General features: G+C 34.5%; 1 protein-coding gene across 1 annotated transcript in view; it reads right to left on the bottom strand.

Moving 5' to 3' along the window:
- LOC101676297 (fibronectin type III domain containing protein 3C1-like) overlaps window positions 1-21,015 on the bottom strand; it is a 55,646-nt gene extending 34,631 nt beyond the window's left edge. The window contains exons 1-22 of the mRNA XM_013048168.2: window positions 20,840-21,015; window positions 20,212-20,328; window positions 19,219-19,341; window positions 16,726-16,801; window positions 15,251-15,327; window positions 13,200-13,716; window positions 11,696-12,613; window positions 11,132-11,184; window positions 10,656-10,798; window positions 8,301-8,360; window positions 7,811-7,949; window positions 7,247-7,300; window positions 7,010-7,131; window positions 6,751-6,925; window positions 5,500-5,586; window positions 5,158-5,296; window positions 4,515-4,583; window positions 3,814-3,932; window positions 3,589-3,694; window positions 2,506-2,609; window positions 2,176-2,289; window positions 179-328 (exon numbers count right to left, since the gene is read on the bottom strand). Of these exons, the coding sequence (XP_012903622.1) occupies window positions 179-328; window positions 2,176-2,289; window positions 2,506-2,609; window positions 3,589-3,694; window positions 3,814-3,932; window positions 4,515-4,583; window positions 5,158-5,296; window positions 5,500-5,586; window positions 6,751-6,925; window positions 7,010-7,131; window positions 7,247-7,300; window positions 7,811-7,949; window positions 8,301-8,360; window positions 10,656-10,798; window positions 11,132-11,184; window positions 11,696-12,613; window positions 13,200-13,716; window positions 15,251-15,327; window positions 16,726-16,801; window positions 19,219-19,341; window positions 20,212-20,292 (3,426 nt within the window). The 5' untranslated portion in view covers window positions 20,293-20,328; window positions 20,840-21,015. The remainder of the gene's footprint in view (window positions 1-178; window positions 329-2,175; window positions 2,290-2,505; window positions 2,610-3,588; window positions 3,695-3,813; window positions 3,933-4,514; window positions 4,584-5,157; window positions 5,297-5,499; window positions 5,587-6,750; window positions 6,926-7,009; window positions 7,132-7,246; window positions 7,301-7,810; window positions 7,950-8,300; window positions 8,361-10,655; window positions 10,799-11,131; window positions 11,185-11,695; window positions 12,614-13,199; window positions 13,717-15,250; window positions 15,328-16,725; window positions 16,802-19,218; window positions 19,342-20,211; window positions 20,329-20,839) is intronic.
- Window positions 21,016-21,469: the final 454 nt, after the last annotated feature.

Raw genomic sequence — 21,469 nt, 5'->3', positions numbered from 1 at the left:
TTATATGCTAGGTGAAGAAACTCAGAGTGATGTTGCTGAACATGAGAAATATTTAACATTTGGAAGTCTGTGACTTCCTTCCATTTACTACCCTGGAATTGGTGCCAGTATTATGGATGTAGATAGTATAGGTTAATAACTGTTGTCTTATTTACATTGGAATAACTGTTAGGATTACCTGAACTCTGCAAAAATATGTAGTTGCAGGAATGAGACTTCTAACTTCATAGCTTAGACAAGGGCCAGTATAAATCAAGTGCATTGATTCTTCACTTTGTCCCCACTCAAGTCTGTATTCAGTGATTTCAGCACCATTACACACAGGAACCTAAAAGATGCAACAAACGCAGAAATTGAGTTCTTCCTATAAATTGTCATTGTTCTAAATATTGTGGAGAGTTACAACATAATTTTTTCAATATCAAAACCCATAATCTATTAAATGGTATGAGACAAGTGTAGAAATAATTAAACATAAAACAGAGCACTACAGCTAACATTAAAAGGCTCAAATAAAATTAAGAGAAAGGATTGGCTAATCCCACATATTTGATAAATTCCTATTTTTAATTTTTTAAAATTATTCACAAATGGATTACTTAAAAAAACAAACTTAGATATATTAATGTTGCTTAATATGACTATTGATTATTAGGATCAAATGTGAATTCCAGTATTCCCTGGATTTCGTACAGTGCTGTAATCAGATTTGTCATTTATTATTATCAAACTAAAGCTTTTGTGTCAATGCTAAAGTACCCGCTACTAGATTCTGGGAAGAATGGAAGAAAAATTCAAAGATATGTAGGTGGCTTAATAACTAGGCCTTTTTTTCTTTTTGTTTTTTGAGCTTATTTAAATTGGGAGCTATTCTCATGGATGCAAAACATTTTTTAAAACTTCACTATCTCATAGTCACGTTTTTAATGTGTCATATTGTAGAGTTACATGTAAACAAACAGTACCAGAGATTTCCCAATGAAGCTTTAAAAAAATACTAAGTTCTATAAATTGATTTAATTTTATTATCTCTTGTTTTGGTTTTAAAAATTAAATTAGTTCTCTAATGATCACTTATTTGGTTTTCCAAATTTATTAATCTCTATAAATAAAGAGTCTGGAAAGCAGGATTACCATAGTTTTAGCCATTTCTTTTTTTTTGTTAAAGATTTTATTTATTTATTTGACAGACAGAGATCATAAGTAGGCAGAGAGGCAGGCAGAGAGAGAGAGAGGAGGAAGCAGGCTCCCCGCTGAGCAGAGAGCCCGATGTGGGGCTCGATCCCAGGACCCTGGGATCATGACCTGAGCTGAAGGCAGAGGCTTTAACCCACTGAGCCACCCAGGTGCCCCTAGTTTTAGCCATTTCTTTATTTGTATTTTATTTATATTTATTTATTAATTTAAAAAAATATTTGTTTATTCGACAGAGAGAGAGAGAGCAAGAGAAGGAACAGAAGTGGGGTCAGGGAGAGGGAGAAGCAGGCTTACCGCTGAGCAGGGAACCCAATGTGGGGCTCGATCCCAGGACCCTGAGATCATGACCTGAGCTGAAGGCAGATGCTTAACGACTGAGCCACCCAGGGGCCCCTCGTTTTTCTTTTTTAAGATTTTATTTACTTATATATTTTAGAGAGCAGGTAAAATCAGGGGTGGGGGTAGATGGGGGAATCTCAAAAAGATTCTATCCTGAGGATGGAGACTAATGTAGGACTTGATCTCAGGACCTGAGATCATAACTTGAGCCAAAACTGAGTCAGACCCTCAATCGACTGAGCCACTCAGGTACCCCTAGTCTTAGCCTTTATTTCTTTTTTTCTTTAAATATTTTATTTATTTATTTGTCAGAGAGAGAGAGAGAGAGGTAGAGGGAGAAGCAGGCTCCTCACTGAGTGAGGAGCTTGGTGTAGGACGCAAACCCAGGACCCTGGGATCATGACCTGATCCAAAGGCAGACACTTAACTGACTGAGCCCCCCAGGTGTCTCTTGCCTTACCCTTTCCAATAGTACTAGTATCAGGTGTTACGTGTGTTCTAGAACCATGGTCCAAGATTTATGGAGCATTAATCTAAACTCTGACTCCTTAGGGAATTGTAAACTTTCAAGAAACAATACTAAACCAATTACTGTGCTCTTATATAAACAAAATTAATAAAAATAAATTGATAACATACCACCCAACTAATAACAACACAGGTTGGACCCTTGCAGGTTAGCACAGGTATACCACATTGAGAAGGAGGGCTTGGGACTGGTGCAGTTTCACACTTCAGTGGGTGAGATCCCAACTACAAATAAACATAAACAAACAAATAAGAAAACACAAAACTACTGTGCAGTTATGGTCACTCCCCGTCCTGACAGGAAATAGAAGCATATATTCATCCAAAGTGAAATGAACCATGAATGGATCATCTGAACAATATAACTTTCCCAACACTATTAACTACACTATTAACTACTTTTAACCAGAAACTGGATTCTTCAGAAATTAATTTACTCACTATGCATCTCACTTTGGAACTAGGGTTTCCTTGTTTGTCATCTTGGTTATCTTCTGCCTTTTTGGCATATGCAGGTGCTTCAGAGTTTTCATTAGGATGATTATCTACAAAAATGTGCAGAATAAACTTTAAAAATTTGCAAATAATTTTAAGGGTGGTCCTTTAAAATAATACAAAATAATTTCAGGAGACACAATGTCAAAACACTTAATAAAGTAACAGAAAACTCATATTAATTTGTGTCAATTAACTTAAAAAAAGAGATTGTATTTATTTATTTATTTGACCGAGCGAGAGATACAAGCAGGTAGAGCAGCAGAGGGAGAGAGAGAAGCAGGCTCCCCACTGAGCAGGGAGCCCAACACGGGACTCCATCCCAGGACCCCAGGACCATGACCTGGGCCAAAGGCAGCCGTCCAACCGACTGAGCCACTCAGGTGCCCCTGTCAATTAACTTTTAAATTTGTTTCGACATTTAAAACATTTATGACAATATGGATGGACCTAGAGTGTATTTACTAAGTGTTGTGAATCAGAGAAATACCGTATGATTTCACTTATACGTGGAATCTAAAAAACAAACCAAACAAACAAAATAGCCCTCCCCCAAAAAACAAACAAAAAAACCCCCTAGGCTTTTAAATACAGAGGACAAATTGGTGGCTGCCAGGGGAGATGTGGGTGGAGGGATGGGCAGAATAGATAAAGAGAATTAAGAGGTACAAGCTTTTAGGTATAAAATAAGTAAGTCACGGAGATGAAAAGTACAGTATTGGACTATAATCAGTAATATTTTAATAACATTGTGTGGTGATAGATGATGATTATACCTATTGTGATGAGCATGACTAATGCATAGAATTATTGAATCAATATGTTGTTCACCTGAAACTAGTATAACACTGAATGTTAATTATACCTCAAAAATTATTGTGATTTTAATTACCAAATAAGAGTTTTCTAAATATTATTTGATTTTATAGTAAAAATTGCACTTACTCTCCCTTAATAACATTAGTTAATTAAAATCAGAGGTTACAAGAAATTTAGGTGAAGTCCTTCAAATCATACAAGATGCCTCACCACATTTGATGTTGGTTTCTTTGGTCTTTGCTTCACCATTCAAGGGTGGAGGATGGCAAGATGCAGGAGAAAGTGCAGGTGTTTGAATAGTCAATATATCTGAAGGCTAAGAGAAATACAAAATACCTTATGATTATATTAAATTCAATTTCAGTTTTTTAAAACATTTAGTAATATAGGTCATTTCAATCTGCAATTTAAGCACTTCCCTCTCTGTTTCCTCACCTGGCTTTGACCTATAGGTGAAGTACAAAAGACTCTCAGTTTATATGTAGTACCAGGTTGCAGGTGATTATATAGAAATTCCTTTGTGGTTCCATTGTAGATTATGTTCCAGGAATTCTCTGAAGGGATAAACGCAAATTTATCTAATTTATCTACATGTAGCTTGTAAATTTTATGGGTCCCATTATTTTCTCATGTATAGTCTAAGAAATAAGCATTTTGGAAATTAACTGTGTCCCAGTTACCTATTTACAATAGTTAAATTATTGTATTCCTTACAGAACTAGCCATAAAAAAATAAAAGATCAGTAAATAAACATAATGCTACTAAAAATTGGAGAAATCCAAGTAAGTCCTGGATTAGTTTATAGTATTGTACCAATGCCAATTTCCTGGTTTTGATAATTGTACTATGGTAATGTAAGATATTAATTTTAGGAGAAACTTAGTGAAGATTATATACAGGAATTCTCTACACTGTATTTGACAACTCTGGATAAGCCTAAAACTATTTCAAAATAAAAACTTTAAAAAATCACGATGCACAGTTGTGATGAGCACCAGGTGTTGTATGGAAGTGTTGAATCACTATATTGTACACCTGAAACTAATATTACACTGCATGTTAACTAACTGGAATTTCAATTAAAACTTTTAAAAAACCTTATAATTTAACTTTGAAAAAATTCATGATGTCTTACCATCTGAATTTTCACTAACTTCTAAACTGTAACTTGAAATGTATGTCCCACCATTATCTTTGGGTGGTTCTGAAAAGAGAAATAAAATTAAAATTATTCTTAAATAAACTTAAAAGTCTTTCACTGGAATGTTATCTTGTAAATTAAATTTTTTATGGAGAAAAAATACAAACATGAAACTTAATAGAAGATTGATATTAGACATGAGTCAAGTAAGATTTTAAAGTTCTTGGAAGAGACTAAAATGTTAGGTATTTGTACCTTGAAGTAGATTTTGCCAGTTTGGAGGCAAAATGATTTATAAAAACATAATTTCTTGTAAAGTTGGCATTTATCATTGATGTGTCTTTTAAATTGTGGCCTCTATATTAGATATAATCTTACTTGGAATAACCATAACTTTTGAGGGCTAATATAAAATTTAGTGATTTTTTTCACATGTGAATTAATGAGATAGCAATAGAAAACTCAATAGAGAACTATAAAAAATGCCGTTTACAACTGAACTCATTTATATGGTGAAATATTTCAAAGGCACGTAATTTAAGAGAATATTTTATAAAGCTGAGGGCAATTAGAAAAAGATTTCTTCTCAACAGTTATATTAAGACAGAAAAGGTACATTTTAAATAAAAAAAATTACCCCATCCAATTTTTACTCTGTTTGCATAGATTTTTCCCTTTATATATGGTGTTTTAGGGGATCCAGGCTTATCTGGATAGGTAGTATATTTTACTTCTCCACTGGGGTTACTCCTTCCTTCCAGATTGTAGACAAAGATCTGTTTGAGTAAAAGAGAATATCTTGGTTGACCACTGGGAATAAATATGTGATTTGAAAACATGCATAGTTTGCAAATAATATTATAAAACCAGTTATCGGAAGATTTCTGAGAACTAAATGTAAAAATCATTTTTCATCTCCAGGAAGAATATAATTTTATATTAAAAATATGATACAAATTTATAAATTATAGCCACATACCCTAAACTTGTATGTAGTACTTCTCTGAAGATTTCTTATAGTGCATGAGAGGTCTTCTCCGTTATATTTAGGTTTAAAACCTAACCCCTGGAAATGAAAGACAATGAATTTAGGAATTAGGCTTAGATTCAAGTTCCAGCTTCAGCTTATTTTCCATCTGGGTGGTCCTGAGCTAGTCCCTTAGTCTCTCTGATCCTTAGTTTCTCTATTAAAAAAAATGGAGATACTTTCTACTTTAAAGGGCTCCTTTTAAAAAAGGATGTAATGATATAATGTAGATGAAGGCACTTAGCATATTAATTATACAGAACTCTTCCTAAATGTTAGTTGCTTTGTATAAAATGTGATAAAATATAAATAACATAAAATGTACAGCTGCCTTTTAAGTCGTGTAGCCTATTTAGTATAGACTTGTTTTAGTATAGACAGTTTGTCCACCCACATCAGGAATCCAGGGAGATGAGGAAAGGGTTTGGCCTGTTAGCAGTGTGCAGAGAATCTGTGTGACCATGTAAGGTCATCTGGGATAGGCCCAAAGTTGAAGAACTAACATACCTCACCATGTATCTATTGTGTTGTTATGGCTGCTGCTGCTTTTAGCTAATCTTCTAGTATTTAAGTACCTTCAGAACTTCCTGTACTGGCTTACCTAACCTTGGCTCAGCATTGGTCCCATCTAGAACACAGAGATGGGAATCATGCAGTTTGATTGAATAGAAATTAGCTTAATCATAAGGGAAAAAGGAGGAAGTCTGAGAAATAAATTCTTAACTGTAGAGAACAAAATGATGGTTCCCAGAAGGGAGGTGGGTAGGGGGATGGGTGAAATAGGTGATGGCGATTAAGGAGTGCACTTGTGACGAGCATTGGGTGTTATATTTAAGTGTTGAGTCACTAAATTATACACCTGAAACTAATACCACACTGTTAGCTAACTGAAATTAACTAATTTATTTATTTAAAGGATTTTATTCATTTGTTAGAGAGAGAGAGCACAAGCAGGGAGAGTGGCAGGCAGAGGAGAAGTGGGCTCAGTAGCCTGATGCTGGACTTCATCCCAGGACCCTGGGATCATGACCTGAGCAGGAGGCAGATGCTTAACCAACTGAGCCACCCAGGTATCCCAACTAATTGGAATTTAAATAAAAACTTAAAAAAAGAAATTAAATCTAAAAATTTTCAGTATGAGATGCATGTAAAATGTACCTAAAACTGAAGTTGAAGATTAAAGCATGTGAAAAGAAAACTTACAGATCCTGCTTCTTCCATTTCTAGTACATAAGTAAGACTGTCATTTGGATTTGGGTTAGGTGGGGCACACCATTCTAATGACAAATTACAGATTCCTGCTTCTTTTAGCTTAGGAGGTGGAGGTGTTGGAGGCATAGTTCCTGATGTATGAAAGACTGCTATTTCACTGAAATCACTGAAAAATAAATTAATATGGAAAAGTTATTTTCAGGTTCTTGTTAAAGCATAGACTTTTAAATATTGCAATAACTCAATGTACCTCAATCCAAAGTTATTTTTGGCAGCTAGTCTGAATGAATATTTTGTGGAAGCATTCAATTTAAGGATCTTGTGCTGTTTCATGGTACCCATATAGCAACTTTTGAAGCCTTCACTTTTGCCCTTAGTAATAGATGAAAAAATGTTAGAATATTATAAAATGCTGCAAATATAAAAATTCATCATAATATTAATAACCATTTATAAACAAGTGCCTTTAAGAAATAACATGGTTTACCTCATCCCATTCCAAAAGGAAGCTGTTTATTTTGGAACCATTATCATTGGAGCCCTAAATATGTCAGAAAGATAAAATTATGATGTTCTGTTTTTATACAGTATATGTACATACATACTATATAATTAAAGTGATTGAAATTATTGTAAAATTAATCTGCTTACATTTTGTTTTTAAAGCAACCCAGATTTAAAAGTTAAAATGCATTTTTTTAGTCTATAAGGCATACCCAAATTCTATGTATTGTTTTGTTTTTGAAGCTTTATGTAAAAAAGAAAGTTAATAATTAAGAGGCAGATTTGTTGGTAACTACAATTATAAATAAATTTAGGTTATAGAAGTTGTCACTTAAACTTTTACTAATTGAAATTATGATAGACATTTCTCAGTTTACTTGATGCTTGATATAAATAGAAGAGAAAGATGATTATGGAAAAAGGAAAAGTGCTAGAGAAATAGGTCAATTGAGGCATGCATAATTTCATATTTAAAATTTAGGAGAAAGTAGAAAGCATGTTTTTAAATTAAGACATGTTCGGGAGACTTTGGCAGTAAAATACTTACTTTCCACTGTAAATTCAGGCTGCTCTTGGATCGGTTAATTAATCTGGGTGCAAGTGGAGGGTCTGGTTCACAACCTGGAGTTGTGAAGCTAACCACTTCAGACATAATTCTATGTGCTGAGCTTCTTATGGTCGTAATTCTAAAAATGTAATGAGAGTTGTTGTAGGCTTTCAAATATTTATCCTTACATGTACTAAATTGGATACTTGAATTCCCCGATACATATTAGGAGCTAATTATAAAAAACTTTCTAATAGAGCCAAGTAGGATTGTTACATGTAATGGCTCCCAAATCACTCTCTCACCAGTACTAAGTGAAAGAAAGTGAATTAATGGATTTGGAGAGGGCTGTTTTGAAGCATAAAGGATGGGCCATTCTGTTGGCAAGTAGCAATGCTGACTGTAGAAATCATAAGTAGTAAACTGATACAGACTGGGGAGTCTGCCTGGCTGCAGGGTGGGTAGGGGTTGTGTAGGATGGAATTCTTACCTTATGAAATAGGCCATGGATGGTTGTAGATCAAGTAGAGTAAATATAACTCCATCACCACTGTGAACATAATATTTCTTTATAAATGATCTTACAAGTATTTAATAGCTAACAGTCCTAAGCTTACATATTCAAGTGACAAAGAAGCACAATTTTCCTTGAAATTTAGATAATTTTAGCCCATTTTATACAAATGTCAAAAGGTGATACTAATACTTCAAATTCTTGGGGAACCTGTGTGGGTCAGTTGGTTAAGTGACTGCCTTTGGCTCAGGTCATGATCCTGGGGTCCTGACATCAAGCCCGCATCAGGTTCCCTGCTCCATGGGGAGTCTGCTTCTCCCTATCTCTCTCTGCCCTTCCCCCTGCTCATTCTGTCTCTCAAATAAATAAATAAATAAATAAAAATTTAAAAAGATTATTAAAAAATACCCCAAATTCTTCATTTGCATGTGAAATTACTATGGCTTTATGAAGTGAAATTTTATAATTTTCCCACTGCAACTTCTTCACATTGTAATAATACAGATTTGTCTTTAATTAGCTTATTTTTTTAAAATTTATTTTTTATTTTCAGCATAACAGTATTCATTATTTTTGCACCACACCCAGTACTCCATGCAATCCGTGCCCTCTATAATATCTACCACCTGGTACCCCGACCTCCCACCCACCGCCCCTTCAAAACCTTCAGATTGTTTTTCAGAGTCCATAGTCTCTCATGGTTCACCTCCCCTTCCAATTTTCCCCAACTCCCTTCTCCTCTCTATCTCCCCATGTCCTCCATGCTATTTGTTATGTTCCACAAAAGTGTTGATATGAAAAGCCTCAAAGAGGGGCGCCTGGGTGGCTCAGTGGGTTAAGCCGCTGCCTTCGGCTCAGGTCATCATCTCGGGGTCCTGGGATTGAGTCCCGTATCAGGCTCTCTGCTCATCAGGGAGCCTGCTTCCCTATCTCTCTCTCTCTCTCTGGCTGCCTCTCTGTCTACTTGTGATTTCTCTCTGTCAAATTAATAAATAATATCTTAAAAAAAAGCCTCAAAGACACTGCATCATGCAATTTATTCATTCAATTACAAAAGAAAATCTTTCTGGGGAGAGTACTTTTTTGCTACATTGGATCAAGTGGCTGGGCTTCCACATCTATGTCTTTCTGAAACTGTCACAGGTGCCGAGGTTTACTCTACCAACTCAAAAGTGTTCTTGCAGGCTCTACCCCAGATATAGTCTCCAAAAAAGTTAAAAGTTACTATTTTTAAGCAAAGGCTAATACTTCTAAGCAAAGAACACTCAAAGTGATAGGGTAATTATAGTATTTTAATAAAAAACAAAAATATTTATGAAATACATAACACCAGAAAAAGTCCACCATGAAACCTCATGCAAAACTTAATTTTATAAGTAGCTTTTCTTACATTTTACATCTTCCCATCCCTCTACCCAATATAGATTGTGTATTATAATTCTTAAATTTGAAATTTCTAGTTGCTAATTATAAAGGAAATAAAACTTTACATAATAATTACATTTAAAATTTCACTTTGAGCCTCCGAGTAAAGATGAGAAATTCTAGTAAACGAAATTTAAAGTGCATTATCATTTTAAAAGTGCTGTAGAGACAGTTCCAGACCTCTGACTTATTTCTTGCATAATTGTTTGGTGGGCAAAGGAATTTGTTTTTCCTCACTTGGGATTTCCTTTATCCTGTGCCTCTGTTCTTAGATTACATGTCCTCATTCAGTCGAAAAGCTGTTTGTTCAGAGTGGTTGGATATGCTCTTGCTGTGTCATCCACTGTATCTTTCCTAGTCCTGATTGCATCTCTCTCTCTTTTTTTCCCCCCTGGTTGTATCTTTTGAACACTTACCTAAGTTCATCCTGCTGCTATCATAGCTCCACCTTATAACTAGCTTCTATAATGAAATTTCCAGGAAAGTCTATCTTAAATCCAATTGCAACATAAATACCTCACTTGGGTAGCCTACCATAAAGTGAAAACTTTTTCCCCCTCAAATGACCTAAGTGAAAAAAGAAAAGGGAGAATTGGAGGGAACATTTTCTTCCCTGAGTCTAAACTTGTCAAATAGGAAAGCTGTAAACTGAAGAGAATGGACCAGTTGATATTTAAGATCCTTCTTAGCACTAACAGACTTATGAGTCAATGAATTTCAAGGACTGACCTGGCAACCACCCACCATTCATAAAACCATTTTAGTATAAAATTGTATTCAAAGCTTAGAAAAAATTGCAGAAAAAATTCTTTAGAATTCAGCATAGGTATAAGTTGAGGTCTATACATTCAGATAGCATATTTGAATTGAATTATGAGAAATGAGAAAGATTAAAAAGAGACTTACACATATACATTTTTATATTTTCCATTTTTACCACTATTAGATATTGCCAGTTCAAATGTCACAGGAGATTTGGTGTGATCACATTTCTCAGAACAATGTAGTTTCCATGAAATAGTAGCAGATCTTGTTTGAATATCAGAAACCTAAAATACATAACAAAAATTCAAGTAGGGTGTTTAAAAAATATAATCTGTAACTTATGATATAATATTTCCCTCAGACTTTTTGATGCTAAATATATTGTTCTCTTCATATTAGGTGCTTAAATACTGTGATTAAACAATGCTATTAATATTATATTTAATAATACCATTCTGAATCTTTATGTATTGAGTAGCTAATGGAGATTATGAAATTTTAACCAAAAAAGGCTTCAAATTAAAACTTTACTAGAGAAAAATATCAGTGAACTTGCATAATTTAGAATGAAAAAGTAAATTAAAAGGAATACTTAAATATTCACTTTAGTTACTTACTACAGGTTTCTCAATGGTGAAACAGCATGACTTTCCATGTTCTGTTATGCATTCTAAAAGGAAACACCCCAAAATAAAATATTACATTGGTAAAGACAAAAGAAAGAAGTTAGATGTTTATTATCCCACTGCAAATATGTCATCACCAGGAGAGCTACTAAACATCTAGTAGCAATTTACATTAAAATTTTAAAAGAAGAGAGCAGTCTAAAGTGTATGTTATTAAACATACTCTAACAAAAGACAGAGTCCACACTTTAAATGAAATAATGTGAATTCATTAGGACTGTAGAGTAACTTGCAATGTTTCAGTGGCAGACAACTAGAAAAGAATTATGTGGTGTACACATAAGATACATGACACATTTTGTATGAGGATGGTCATTTCTCCATGATTTAAAAAGGCATCCCAACTGTAGTTTCATTAAGAGTTTAGATTTAGGGGTATAAAGAGGATAAGAGGAAATGGAAACAAAATGGAAACAAAAATATTTAATATACACTGAGATTCCTAAACATTAAGATATTTATTCATTGGCGACAAAGCCAAACTCCTGACCTTACCTTTTTCTGCAGCATTTGGTGATGCGATCTTGCTTTGTTTTCCACCTGGTTTCTGCTTGATGTCTCCACTTTCTGTAGTACTCCATTTCTTTCCATGACTAGTCTCAAAATGAACACTGGCAGTGCGGGAATTGCTGGCAGCATTGAGAGCACCATCAATAGTAGAAGTGCTGGGAACACTTTCAGAGATGGGAGTGTTGGGAGCATGGTCAGAAATGGAAGAACTCGGAGTGCTGTCAATAGGTGATGGTCTGGGAGTACTGTCAGAAATGGAAGTATTGGGGACATAATTAGTGCTGGAAGGGCCTGAAACTCTATCAGTGGTGGAAGGAAGAGCATTGTCTGTGGTGGAAGTACTAGGGATATGGTCAGTGGAAGAATTGCTGGGAGTATTATTAGCAATATGAGTGCTTGGAGAGTTGTCAACAGTGTAAGTACTGGGAGTATTGTCAGCAATGTAAATGTTCTGAGCACTGGTCACGGTGTAGGTACATGGAGCATTGGCCACGGTATAAGTGCTCAAAGTATTTTCAACAGTGTTGGTGCTCGAAGTATTTTCCACAGTGTAGGTACATGGAACATTACCCACAGTGTAAGTGTTTGTAGTGTTGTCTACAGTGTAGGTACCTGATGCACTGTCAACAGTGTGGGTGTGTTGAGCATTCTCCACAGTGTAGGTGCTCAAGGTATTGTCAACAGTGTAGGTACTTGGAGCATAGTCCACAGTGTAAGTGTTTGGAGTAGGAGGCATACTGGAAAAATCATTGGTTTTGTTCATAGGCAAAGAGGTGTTAACTATATAGCTAGTCTTGTGTCCTCCAAGTTGGCCTTCTCTCATTTTTTTCTTCATATGTTCTCCCATGTTAACAGCCCTTTCATCAGACTGGTTATAATTTGCTCTTCCATGGGAATAAATTTCTAAAAGAGACAATGGAGTACTGCTTAATAATTATAATAATTACATATCTCAAGGTCTTTTAAATCTTTTCTTCAAACCAAAATAAGCATGATAAGCAATGTTTTACTTTAAAAAATTTTCCCGTTTTGCTTTAATACAGATATTAGGTCTGTATTTTTGTAATGTATTGATATGTACAGAAAGAAAAACTGGAGCAGATATTGTTTTCCTAGGGAATAACTCCACTTCCAAATTTTAATGTCCTAAGATGATTATATTGTTGACCCTTCAGTGTCATTTATATTCCCACTGTGTGGCATTAATAATCAAAACACTCTTTTATAATTTTCCAATATGATTTTATAGACCCAGCCAGTAAAAATAAATATCACAAGTCAATATGATATCAAAGTAAAAAAAAATATATAGAAAATTATGTTTAAACACAAACCAGTACTCATTTTTATTAATCCTAATATACATGCATGAAATGAAATAATTCATGGAAATGTTACTACTTTCTACTTTTTTCATTTTAATAATTTCCCAAAGCTCTTAATTTTAACAAACTCAAAATATTTCCTGTTTAAGAAAATTATATACTACCGTGCTGCTCTTGGTATATAAATGTTGCTGGTGGTAGCATCGGTGGTGGTGGCATCTGTGGTGGTAGCATTGGCGGTGGTGGTGGCAGCGGTTGTGGTGGCATTGGTGGTGGTGGCATCGGTGGTGGTGGCAGCTGTGGTGGTAGCATTGGTGCTGGTGGCAGCTGTGGTGGTAGCATTGGTGCTGGTGGCAGCTGTGGTGGTAGCATTGGTGGTGGTGGCAGTGGTTGTGGTGGCATCGGTGGTGGTGGCAGCTGTGGTGGTGGCAGCGGTTGTGGTGGCAGCTGTGGTGGTGGTGGCAGTGGTGGTGGCAACTGCTGTGGCAAAGGCTCTTGGATATAAGGCTGTGGAAATTCCCCTTGAACTGGGGGATACATAAGTTGAGGACCTTGTGGATACATAGGAGAGGATGGTCCAATGAAGTGTGATACTTGTGGTATAGGAGCGGGCATGGTTGTACGATAGTCAATTGTCTGAGGCACAATGATGATTTTGCGAATGCCATTTTCTTCCACCACCTAAGTTGGAAGACAGAACCATATAAACATATTAGAATTAATAAAAGTTGTCATTTTAAAACTAAGTTAGAATTATATCCTGTGCTCTTAATTTAGAAAACCTAAGGGATCAGAAAGTAATAACCAATTGAAACTATGTCAAGCAGAAGACAAGATAATTCTTCCTCATCTCCATATGTATGGCTTTCAAAAAGGTAATTTTTAACAATAGATAATATATTAACATTGTTTAAAACCATAAAGGATAAAAAATGTAAAATTTCCCTAAATCATATCTACTATTGTTCTTAGTTTCTTATGAATCCTTCCAGAATTTGTCTATACAAGCAAGACTATAGATTCTTATTTTCCCTCTGTATTACATAAAAAGAAGCATTATTACTATCTGTACCTTGCCTTTTACACTTAGCAATGTATCTTAAAGATCTTATTATATCAGTACATAGAACTACATCACTGTTTTGCATAGCTGCATAGTACTCCATTATTTGGATATCCTCCATTGTACACAGTCCTCCATTGACAAGAGTGTGCATTGTTTGCAGCCTTCCATGATCACAAACAATATTGTAATGAATAATTTTGTACATTTATTATTCCAAATTTGTGAAAAACACATCAGTTGGATAAATTTCTTCAAAGTGCCATTGCTAGGTGAAAAGGTATATGCATTTGTATTTTTGTTAGTTATTGTTGAAATAGGTAATTCCATTTAGAATCAAACCATATTATATTGACTTATTTATCATGTTATTGATTTCCACAGCTGTGCAATAGGAAAAGACATATTCCCAGTTATAAAATTTAGAGGCCATGAAATCTATTGTTAATGTCTATAGGAGACATACTTCCCTGTCTACTTTAGTGCTTGGTAAATATTTGAGGAATTTATAAAAAAAATGCCCTTTGTTGTCCAGCAACTGAGAATGAAATATTACTGAACAGAAAACAGTAATTTTAGGGACCAAAGCTTACACACTATCAAAAGCCATTACTGCAGCAATTGTAATAGGTAATCAAGATTGGTTACAGTATTCAGAAACAAAAAACAATAGAGAATTAATGAATATGATGAGATGCAAATTCATTAGATGAATAAGGAATTATTTATAAGACAGTCTAAGGGAGATTTGGTTAAGTTTAACTGCAATTTTTTTTAAGCAATGATGATAATAAAATGAACAACTAAATAGTATTTCAGAAGTTCTATCATATAGTGACATAATAACTGTTAAATGATGCTTTAGGGCTAAATACTAAATAAAATCATACTCATAGGGGTGCTTGGGTGGCTCAGTGGGTTAAGCCTCTGCCTTTGGCTCAGGTCATGATCCTGGGGTTCTGGGACCAAGCCCCGCATTGGGCTCTCTGCTCAGCAGGGAGCCTGCTTCCCTTCCTCTCTCTCTGCCTTCCTCTCTCTCTGCCTGCCTCTTGGCCTACTTGTGATCTCTCTCTGTCAAATAAATCAATAAAAATCTTTAAAACAAAAACAAAAACAAAAACAAACAAACAGAAATAAACCATACTCATATACCTGAGACATGTAACCAGGAGGAAGATATATTGGTGGCAGGGTACCACTTGGTGACATCAGAGGTACATCAGCGGGTCCTAAAAGAGAATTATTACTAATAAATTCCTTAATAACTTTAAACAAAGTTCATTTAACTTTTCACAGTGAAAACCAGCTCCAAGCTTTGACAACAGCCAACCATTTTCAAAGAGTCTGTTGCTTACTTGCAAGGGAAACTAGGTATGAGTGTAGATGAATCAATGGAAATTCATCACAACTGATGGAAAATAAAGCACATAATGGGGATTGGGCAAAGTTTATATTATAAAAACATTGGCAAATTTAAACACTAATAAAAAGGAAGTATCAGCTTTCCAGTAAATTGTTCTTTTACTTATGTATATACTGAGTAATAGAAGTTTTACTCTGAACCATAAAATAGATTTCTTTTAGTGATGTGACATAAGAAAACTTTAATTTTAAGCTTTTCATTGATAATAGTAAAGTGAAATAGCTTTTAGAAAACAGAATAACATAGAGAAGGACCCAATGCTACTCATGATACCCTACATTTACACTAGATAGTCTTACTGTCTTAAACATACAATTGCATAGGAACTAAAAATCCAACACAGAATGGAAACTTTTATGAGTCATCATCTTTTATTTATCTGAATTATAATTATTGCTTTGTTTTAAAAATCTATGTGGCTCTCAAGTCCTAGAATGGTATTTACTTTTAATAATGGGGAAAATAATATGAGTTTGTAATAAACTTTATATAGCAGCCATATGGAATCCATCGCTAAATGATAGTTTTTTAAAAAATGATAACGTTTTGAAAAATTTTTGAGACATAGCTCTAAAACACTTCAGGATACAAAGTAATTGGCATAAGAACAAAAATTATCATCACAATTTGAAATAATATTAAATCTTGTGCGAAGTAAATGTTAATTTTATATTACTATAGAATCAATTCTATGTGCTATACATTTACTATGTATGTATGCATATATATAGCAAACTAAAATGTATATATAAATAACTTATCCCCCTCCTGTATAATGTTCTATCTTGATTACCTAGTACAGTGCTAGAACATGATAGGCACTAAAAAAAAATACTTGAATGTATGAGTGAATGAGCTCTCTGAAGACCTCAGTAGTCCTCTCCTATAAGAAAAGAATCTAAAACTATCAGTCACTGTCAGTGTATGCCAGATGTGAACTTTTTCAAGTGAAATTGCTGAATTAATCTTCAATTTAAAAAAGTAACTTACATGAAGATCTCTGGTAAGACTAGCAATACGAGCCCTAGTTATTGTATTGATACTATGCTCCTATGAGGACCATATAAATTTAAGAGGATTCCATCTGGCTCAGATGGGAAGGGATACTAATGGAATAGATTACTAGTAAAGTCATTTCATACTAATATTTAAATTTACCCTATTTGCTTTCAAGAAAAACACATCTAGTTATACTTCTACTGACCTTGGATATTCTGAATGTTCCCATCATCAGACTTGATGGTGAGGGTCTCCCCAGGGTTAACTTGAACCAATATAATCTAGAAATAAACCATTCTTTGGTGACATACTTTTCTGTTATTTAATCTAAGAAAAATCATTGTCGTTTTTTAAAACTTTTATTTAAATTCCAGTTAGTTAACATACAATGTAGTATTAGTACCAAGTGTATAATTTAGTGATTTAACACTTACATACAGCACCCGGTGTTCATTCATCAAAACTAGTACATTCCTTAATCCTCATCATATATTTAACCCATCCCCCTAATCCCTCCATGCTGGCAACCAACAGTTTGTTCTCTATAGCTAAGGGTCCACTTCTTGCTTCCTCTTTTTTTCCTTCATTCATTTGTTTTATTTCTTAAATCCCACACATGAGTGGAATCATATGGTATTTGTCTTTCTCTGACATTTCTCCTTAGCATTATGCTCTCTAGCTCCATCTGTGTCATTGTAAATGTCAAGAATTCATTCTTTTTTGTGCCCGAATAATATTCCATTGTGTATATATATACACCACATCTTCTTTATCCATTCATGAGTCAATGCACATTTGTACTATTTCCATAATCTGGCTATTGTAGATAATGCAGCTATAAACATGGGGGTGCATATATCCCTTCAGATTGGTATTTTTGTATTCATTCGGTAAATACCTAGTAGTGCAATTGTGGATCATAAGGTGGTTCTATTTTTAACTTTTTGAGGGACAAGACAGGTATGTCCACTCTCACTTTTATTTAACATAGTCTCGAAAACCTAGTCACAGCAATCGGACAGCAAAAGCAATAAAAGACTTTCAACCTGGCAAGGAAAAATCAAACTTTCACTATTTGTAAATGACATGATACTCTATATAGAAAACCCCAAAAGACCCCATCCTAAAATTGCTATAACTGGTGCAGGAATTCAGCAAAGTTGCAAGATAAAAATCAATGCAATCATTGATTGCATCATGGAAGTCAGTTGCATTTCTATACACCAATAATGAAGCAGCAGAAAGAGAAATTAAGGAATCAGTTCCATTTACAATTGCACAAAAACCATAAGATATCTAGGAATAAACCTAACTGAAGAGTAAACAACCTGTGATCTGAAAACTGTAAAACACTTATGAAAGAAATTGAAGTTGACACAAAGAAATGGACAACCATTCTATGCTCATGGGTTAGACCAAATATTGTTAAAATGTCTATATTATCAAAAGCAGTCTACTTTAATACAATCCCTATCAAAATACCACCACCATCTTTTCAGAGTTAGAACAAACATTCCTAAACTTTGTATGGAACCACAAAAGACCCCAAATAACCAAAGCAATCTTGAAAAAGAAAAGCAAAGCTGGAGGTATCCCAATTCTTTAGACTTCAAGTTATACTTTAAAGCTATAGTCATCAAGATAATATGGTACTGGCATAAAAACAGACACATGAAAAATGAAACTGGACCGCTCTCTTGTACCATGCACAAAAATAAACTCAAAATGGATGAAAGACCTAAGTGTGAGACAGGAAACCATTAAAATCATAGAAGAGAACAAAGGCAGCAACCTCTTGGACATTGGCTGTAGCAATATCTTACTAGATATATCTCCTGAGACAAGGGAAGCAAAAGCAAAAACAGACAATTGGAATTTCATTCAGGATAAAAATCTTCTGCACAGTGAAGGAAATAATCAACAAAACTGAAAAGCAGCCTCTGGAATTGGAGATGATATTTGCAAATGCCTTATCAGAAAAAGAGCTTGTATCCAAAATCTATAAGGAACTTATAAAACTCAGCACCCCCAAAGATAATCCAGTTAAAAAAGAACATACATAAATAATGAATCATGGAACACTACATCAAAAACCAATGAAGTACTGTATGGTGACTAATGTAACATGAAAAAAATAAAAAAGAACTGAACTGCAAAAAAAAAAAAAAAAAAGGCATGAATAGAAATTTTCCAAAGAAGACATCCAGATGGCCAACAGACACATGAAAAGATGTTCAACATCATTGACCATCAGAGAAATGCAAATCAAAACTACAATGAGATAGCACTTCACACCTATCAGAATGACTAAAATTAACACAAGAAATAATACGTGTTGGTGAAGATCTGGAGAGAGGGGAACCTTCATACTCTCTTGTTGGTGGGAATGCAAACTGGTGCATCCACTCTGGAAAGTGGATGTTCATTATTCTTAATTTGAAAAATATTCAAACTTACTAATCACTGGGATCTGAAATGCTCAAGAAGAAGAGTACATTTGGATCAATGGGCACTTAGGAGAAATTCAATATCCTAAGTAATGGGTCTTCCCCCAACCAAGTAAACTTTAATATAATAAGGTCATAGAAAATAGGTTCATTGACATGGAAAGACCAATTCCTACTCTCCAGGAAAAAAAAAAAAACAAAAAAAGAAAAACAGAAAACAAAACTTGTCTGATGGTAAAATTCAGATGTACTTGTTGTATCCAGTATTGAGGACAAGAAGGCCATCTAGTGTATCTTTTGGGATGAGTCACTGTTTGTGAATAATTAGTAGTATATTGTGTTCCAGCAGTGTTGTCCAGATGATAATTCCCCATCTAGTAAAAAAGAAAGGGCACTTAATTTCAGGCAGGTCATTTTTATCTCAGCTCCTTTTGATATTGTGATGTCAAACCAAATTCTAATCCAGAAGTACAATATTTACTTTTTTTTTTGAACTCCAAAGAAAAAAGTTAAGTGATCTTTTCACCCTGTATATGTAGGGAAGACCTTTCCTGAATAGGGATGCCTGGGTAGCTCGGTGTAAGTTAAATGGATGATTTCAGCTCAGGTCATGATCTCAAGGTCCTTTAGGATTGAGCTCCACATCAGGCTCTGTGCACAGTGGGGAATTTGCTTCAGTCTCTCTCTCTCACTGCCCTTCCCTTGCTTTCTCTCTCTAAATAAATGAATCCTTAAAAAAGTCTTTTCTTGAATAGATTTCTTCAAATGAATAAATGCTAAATCTATAAAATGTTCTTTCTTGAGACCAATCCTGTAGGTAGAAGTCATTGTTGCTCAAAATAATACCTTTAAATATTAGAAAATTGAACTCAAAGCTAAGGAGTATGAAAGAAGGTTAGTCTGTTTTACAGTCATATTTTTAGACTATTCATCAAAAGATACTGTCTGTGGATAGTATAAACTTTCAACACCAGGACTTTTAAGCTGGTCAAAGAAGGCTGGAAAAACAGCTAAAGCAACCCAAAAGGAGGTTATATGTGACCTAAGCTAATGTTAAATGTCTCTAGTGGGATTTTTAAAAGCCTACAAGGAAGATAAATCAATGTTTGTGTAAAGACTGAAAACTTATAAACTAAGTGACCAATCATAAAAATGATACACTTTTTCTAAATAAAAGCCAATACTGGATTCAAGAAGGATTTGATCAGTTATAATGAAAAAAGAAAAAGCAAAAGTATCCTTACCTGATGCATGGGTTCGCCATTGATAACTGAGGCCATGGGAGGTATTTCAGTAAGAGTAGGTGCAACCCCATGTTCATCCATGTCTAAAAAGATTGGCTTTCACAGTAAGTGGTGTTTCTAAAGCGTGTAATCATAAGTTAAACAATGAAGTCAAAGTAGTGATTTTAAATGACAAAATATGATGATCTACTCCTTAGAAAAGCCATTTTACATACTTTTTCTCTCAAAAAATGTTACTTAACTGAAATTGTTTTATGGCAACATTTCAAAATAATCATTTGTCATCATAAATAAAAATACGTGAAAATTGGTGTCAAGAGATTGGAATAGTTTTCTTCACTCATGAAAACAAGTGAAGATAGCTTCATTTCACAGTGTGAAGAGTTGTTTAGTTAAACAAGTCATTTGATCCATTTAGATCAAGTCCAATTCATTTCCAATCTATGATTTCAACTGTCAAATAAGACTTCATATTGATTAGAAGGCTGTAATAATTAACTAGATTCCTTTAAAAAGATAAGAACATAGAAATCACCTTAACTCAGATACTAAACCCAAATATCTTAAACATAACACAAAGCTTCAAACCCAAACCTTCAGACTTAAAATACTTTCCAGGTTAAAATACCTCATGTGTAGATGGCACCAAGTGATGAAATATGGTAGGTTAGCCCAGACCCTTGATTCCATAAACACATGGACAAAAATCAGAAGGAAATGTATGATTCTTTTGAAGGTGGAGAAAGAGGATACTCAAGAGAGGACGTTTCAGAGCTAGTCAAGTCCTCCAAATGAAGTGTACTGTTGTGCTTCACAACTCCTTGGTAACACTGATGTAAAAGAATGTTTACTATGTCATAATTCTAGTCACTACTTACATCATTTCCTTACCAAGATTTTTATATAGTCTTAAGAGACTTTTTACTGCAAATACAACTTTTCATAAATGAGAGACTAAAAATTTTTAAAAAGACTTTATTTATTTATTTGACAGAGAGAGAGAGAGAGGGAACACAAGCAGGAGGACTGGGAGAAGGAGAGGGAGAAGCAGACTTCCCATTGAGCAGGGAGCCCCATGTGGGGCTTGATATCAGGACCCTGGGATCATGACGTGAGCCAAAGGCAGACACTTAATGACTAAGCATCGCTTGCTCCTCAAATTTTTTTAAAAAGAAAACTTGGGAATTATAAAGAAATATGGAGCCTATGTATCAGGAAAATGTACATGTTCTCTTAGGTTAACAATAGAGGAAATAGC

Source organism: Mustela putorius, unplaced genomic scaffold, assembly GCF_011764305.1.
Source record: "Mustela putorius furo isolate JIRA1106 unplaced genomic scaffold, ASM1176430v1.1 tig00003862_pilon_pilon_pilon, whole genome shotgun sequence".
In the NCBI taxonomy this organism is placed as follows: Eukaryota; Metazoa; Chordata; class Mammalia; order Carnivora; family Mustelidae; genus Mustela; species Mustela putorius.
The sequence above is the reverse complement of the archived record's forward strand: the minus strand, read 5'-3'. Positions and strand labels throughout refer to the sequence as shown.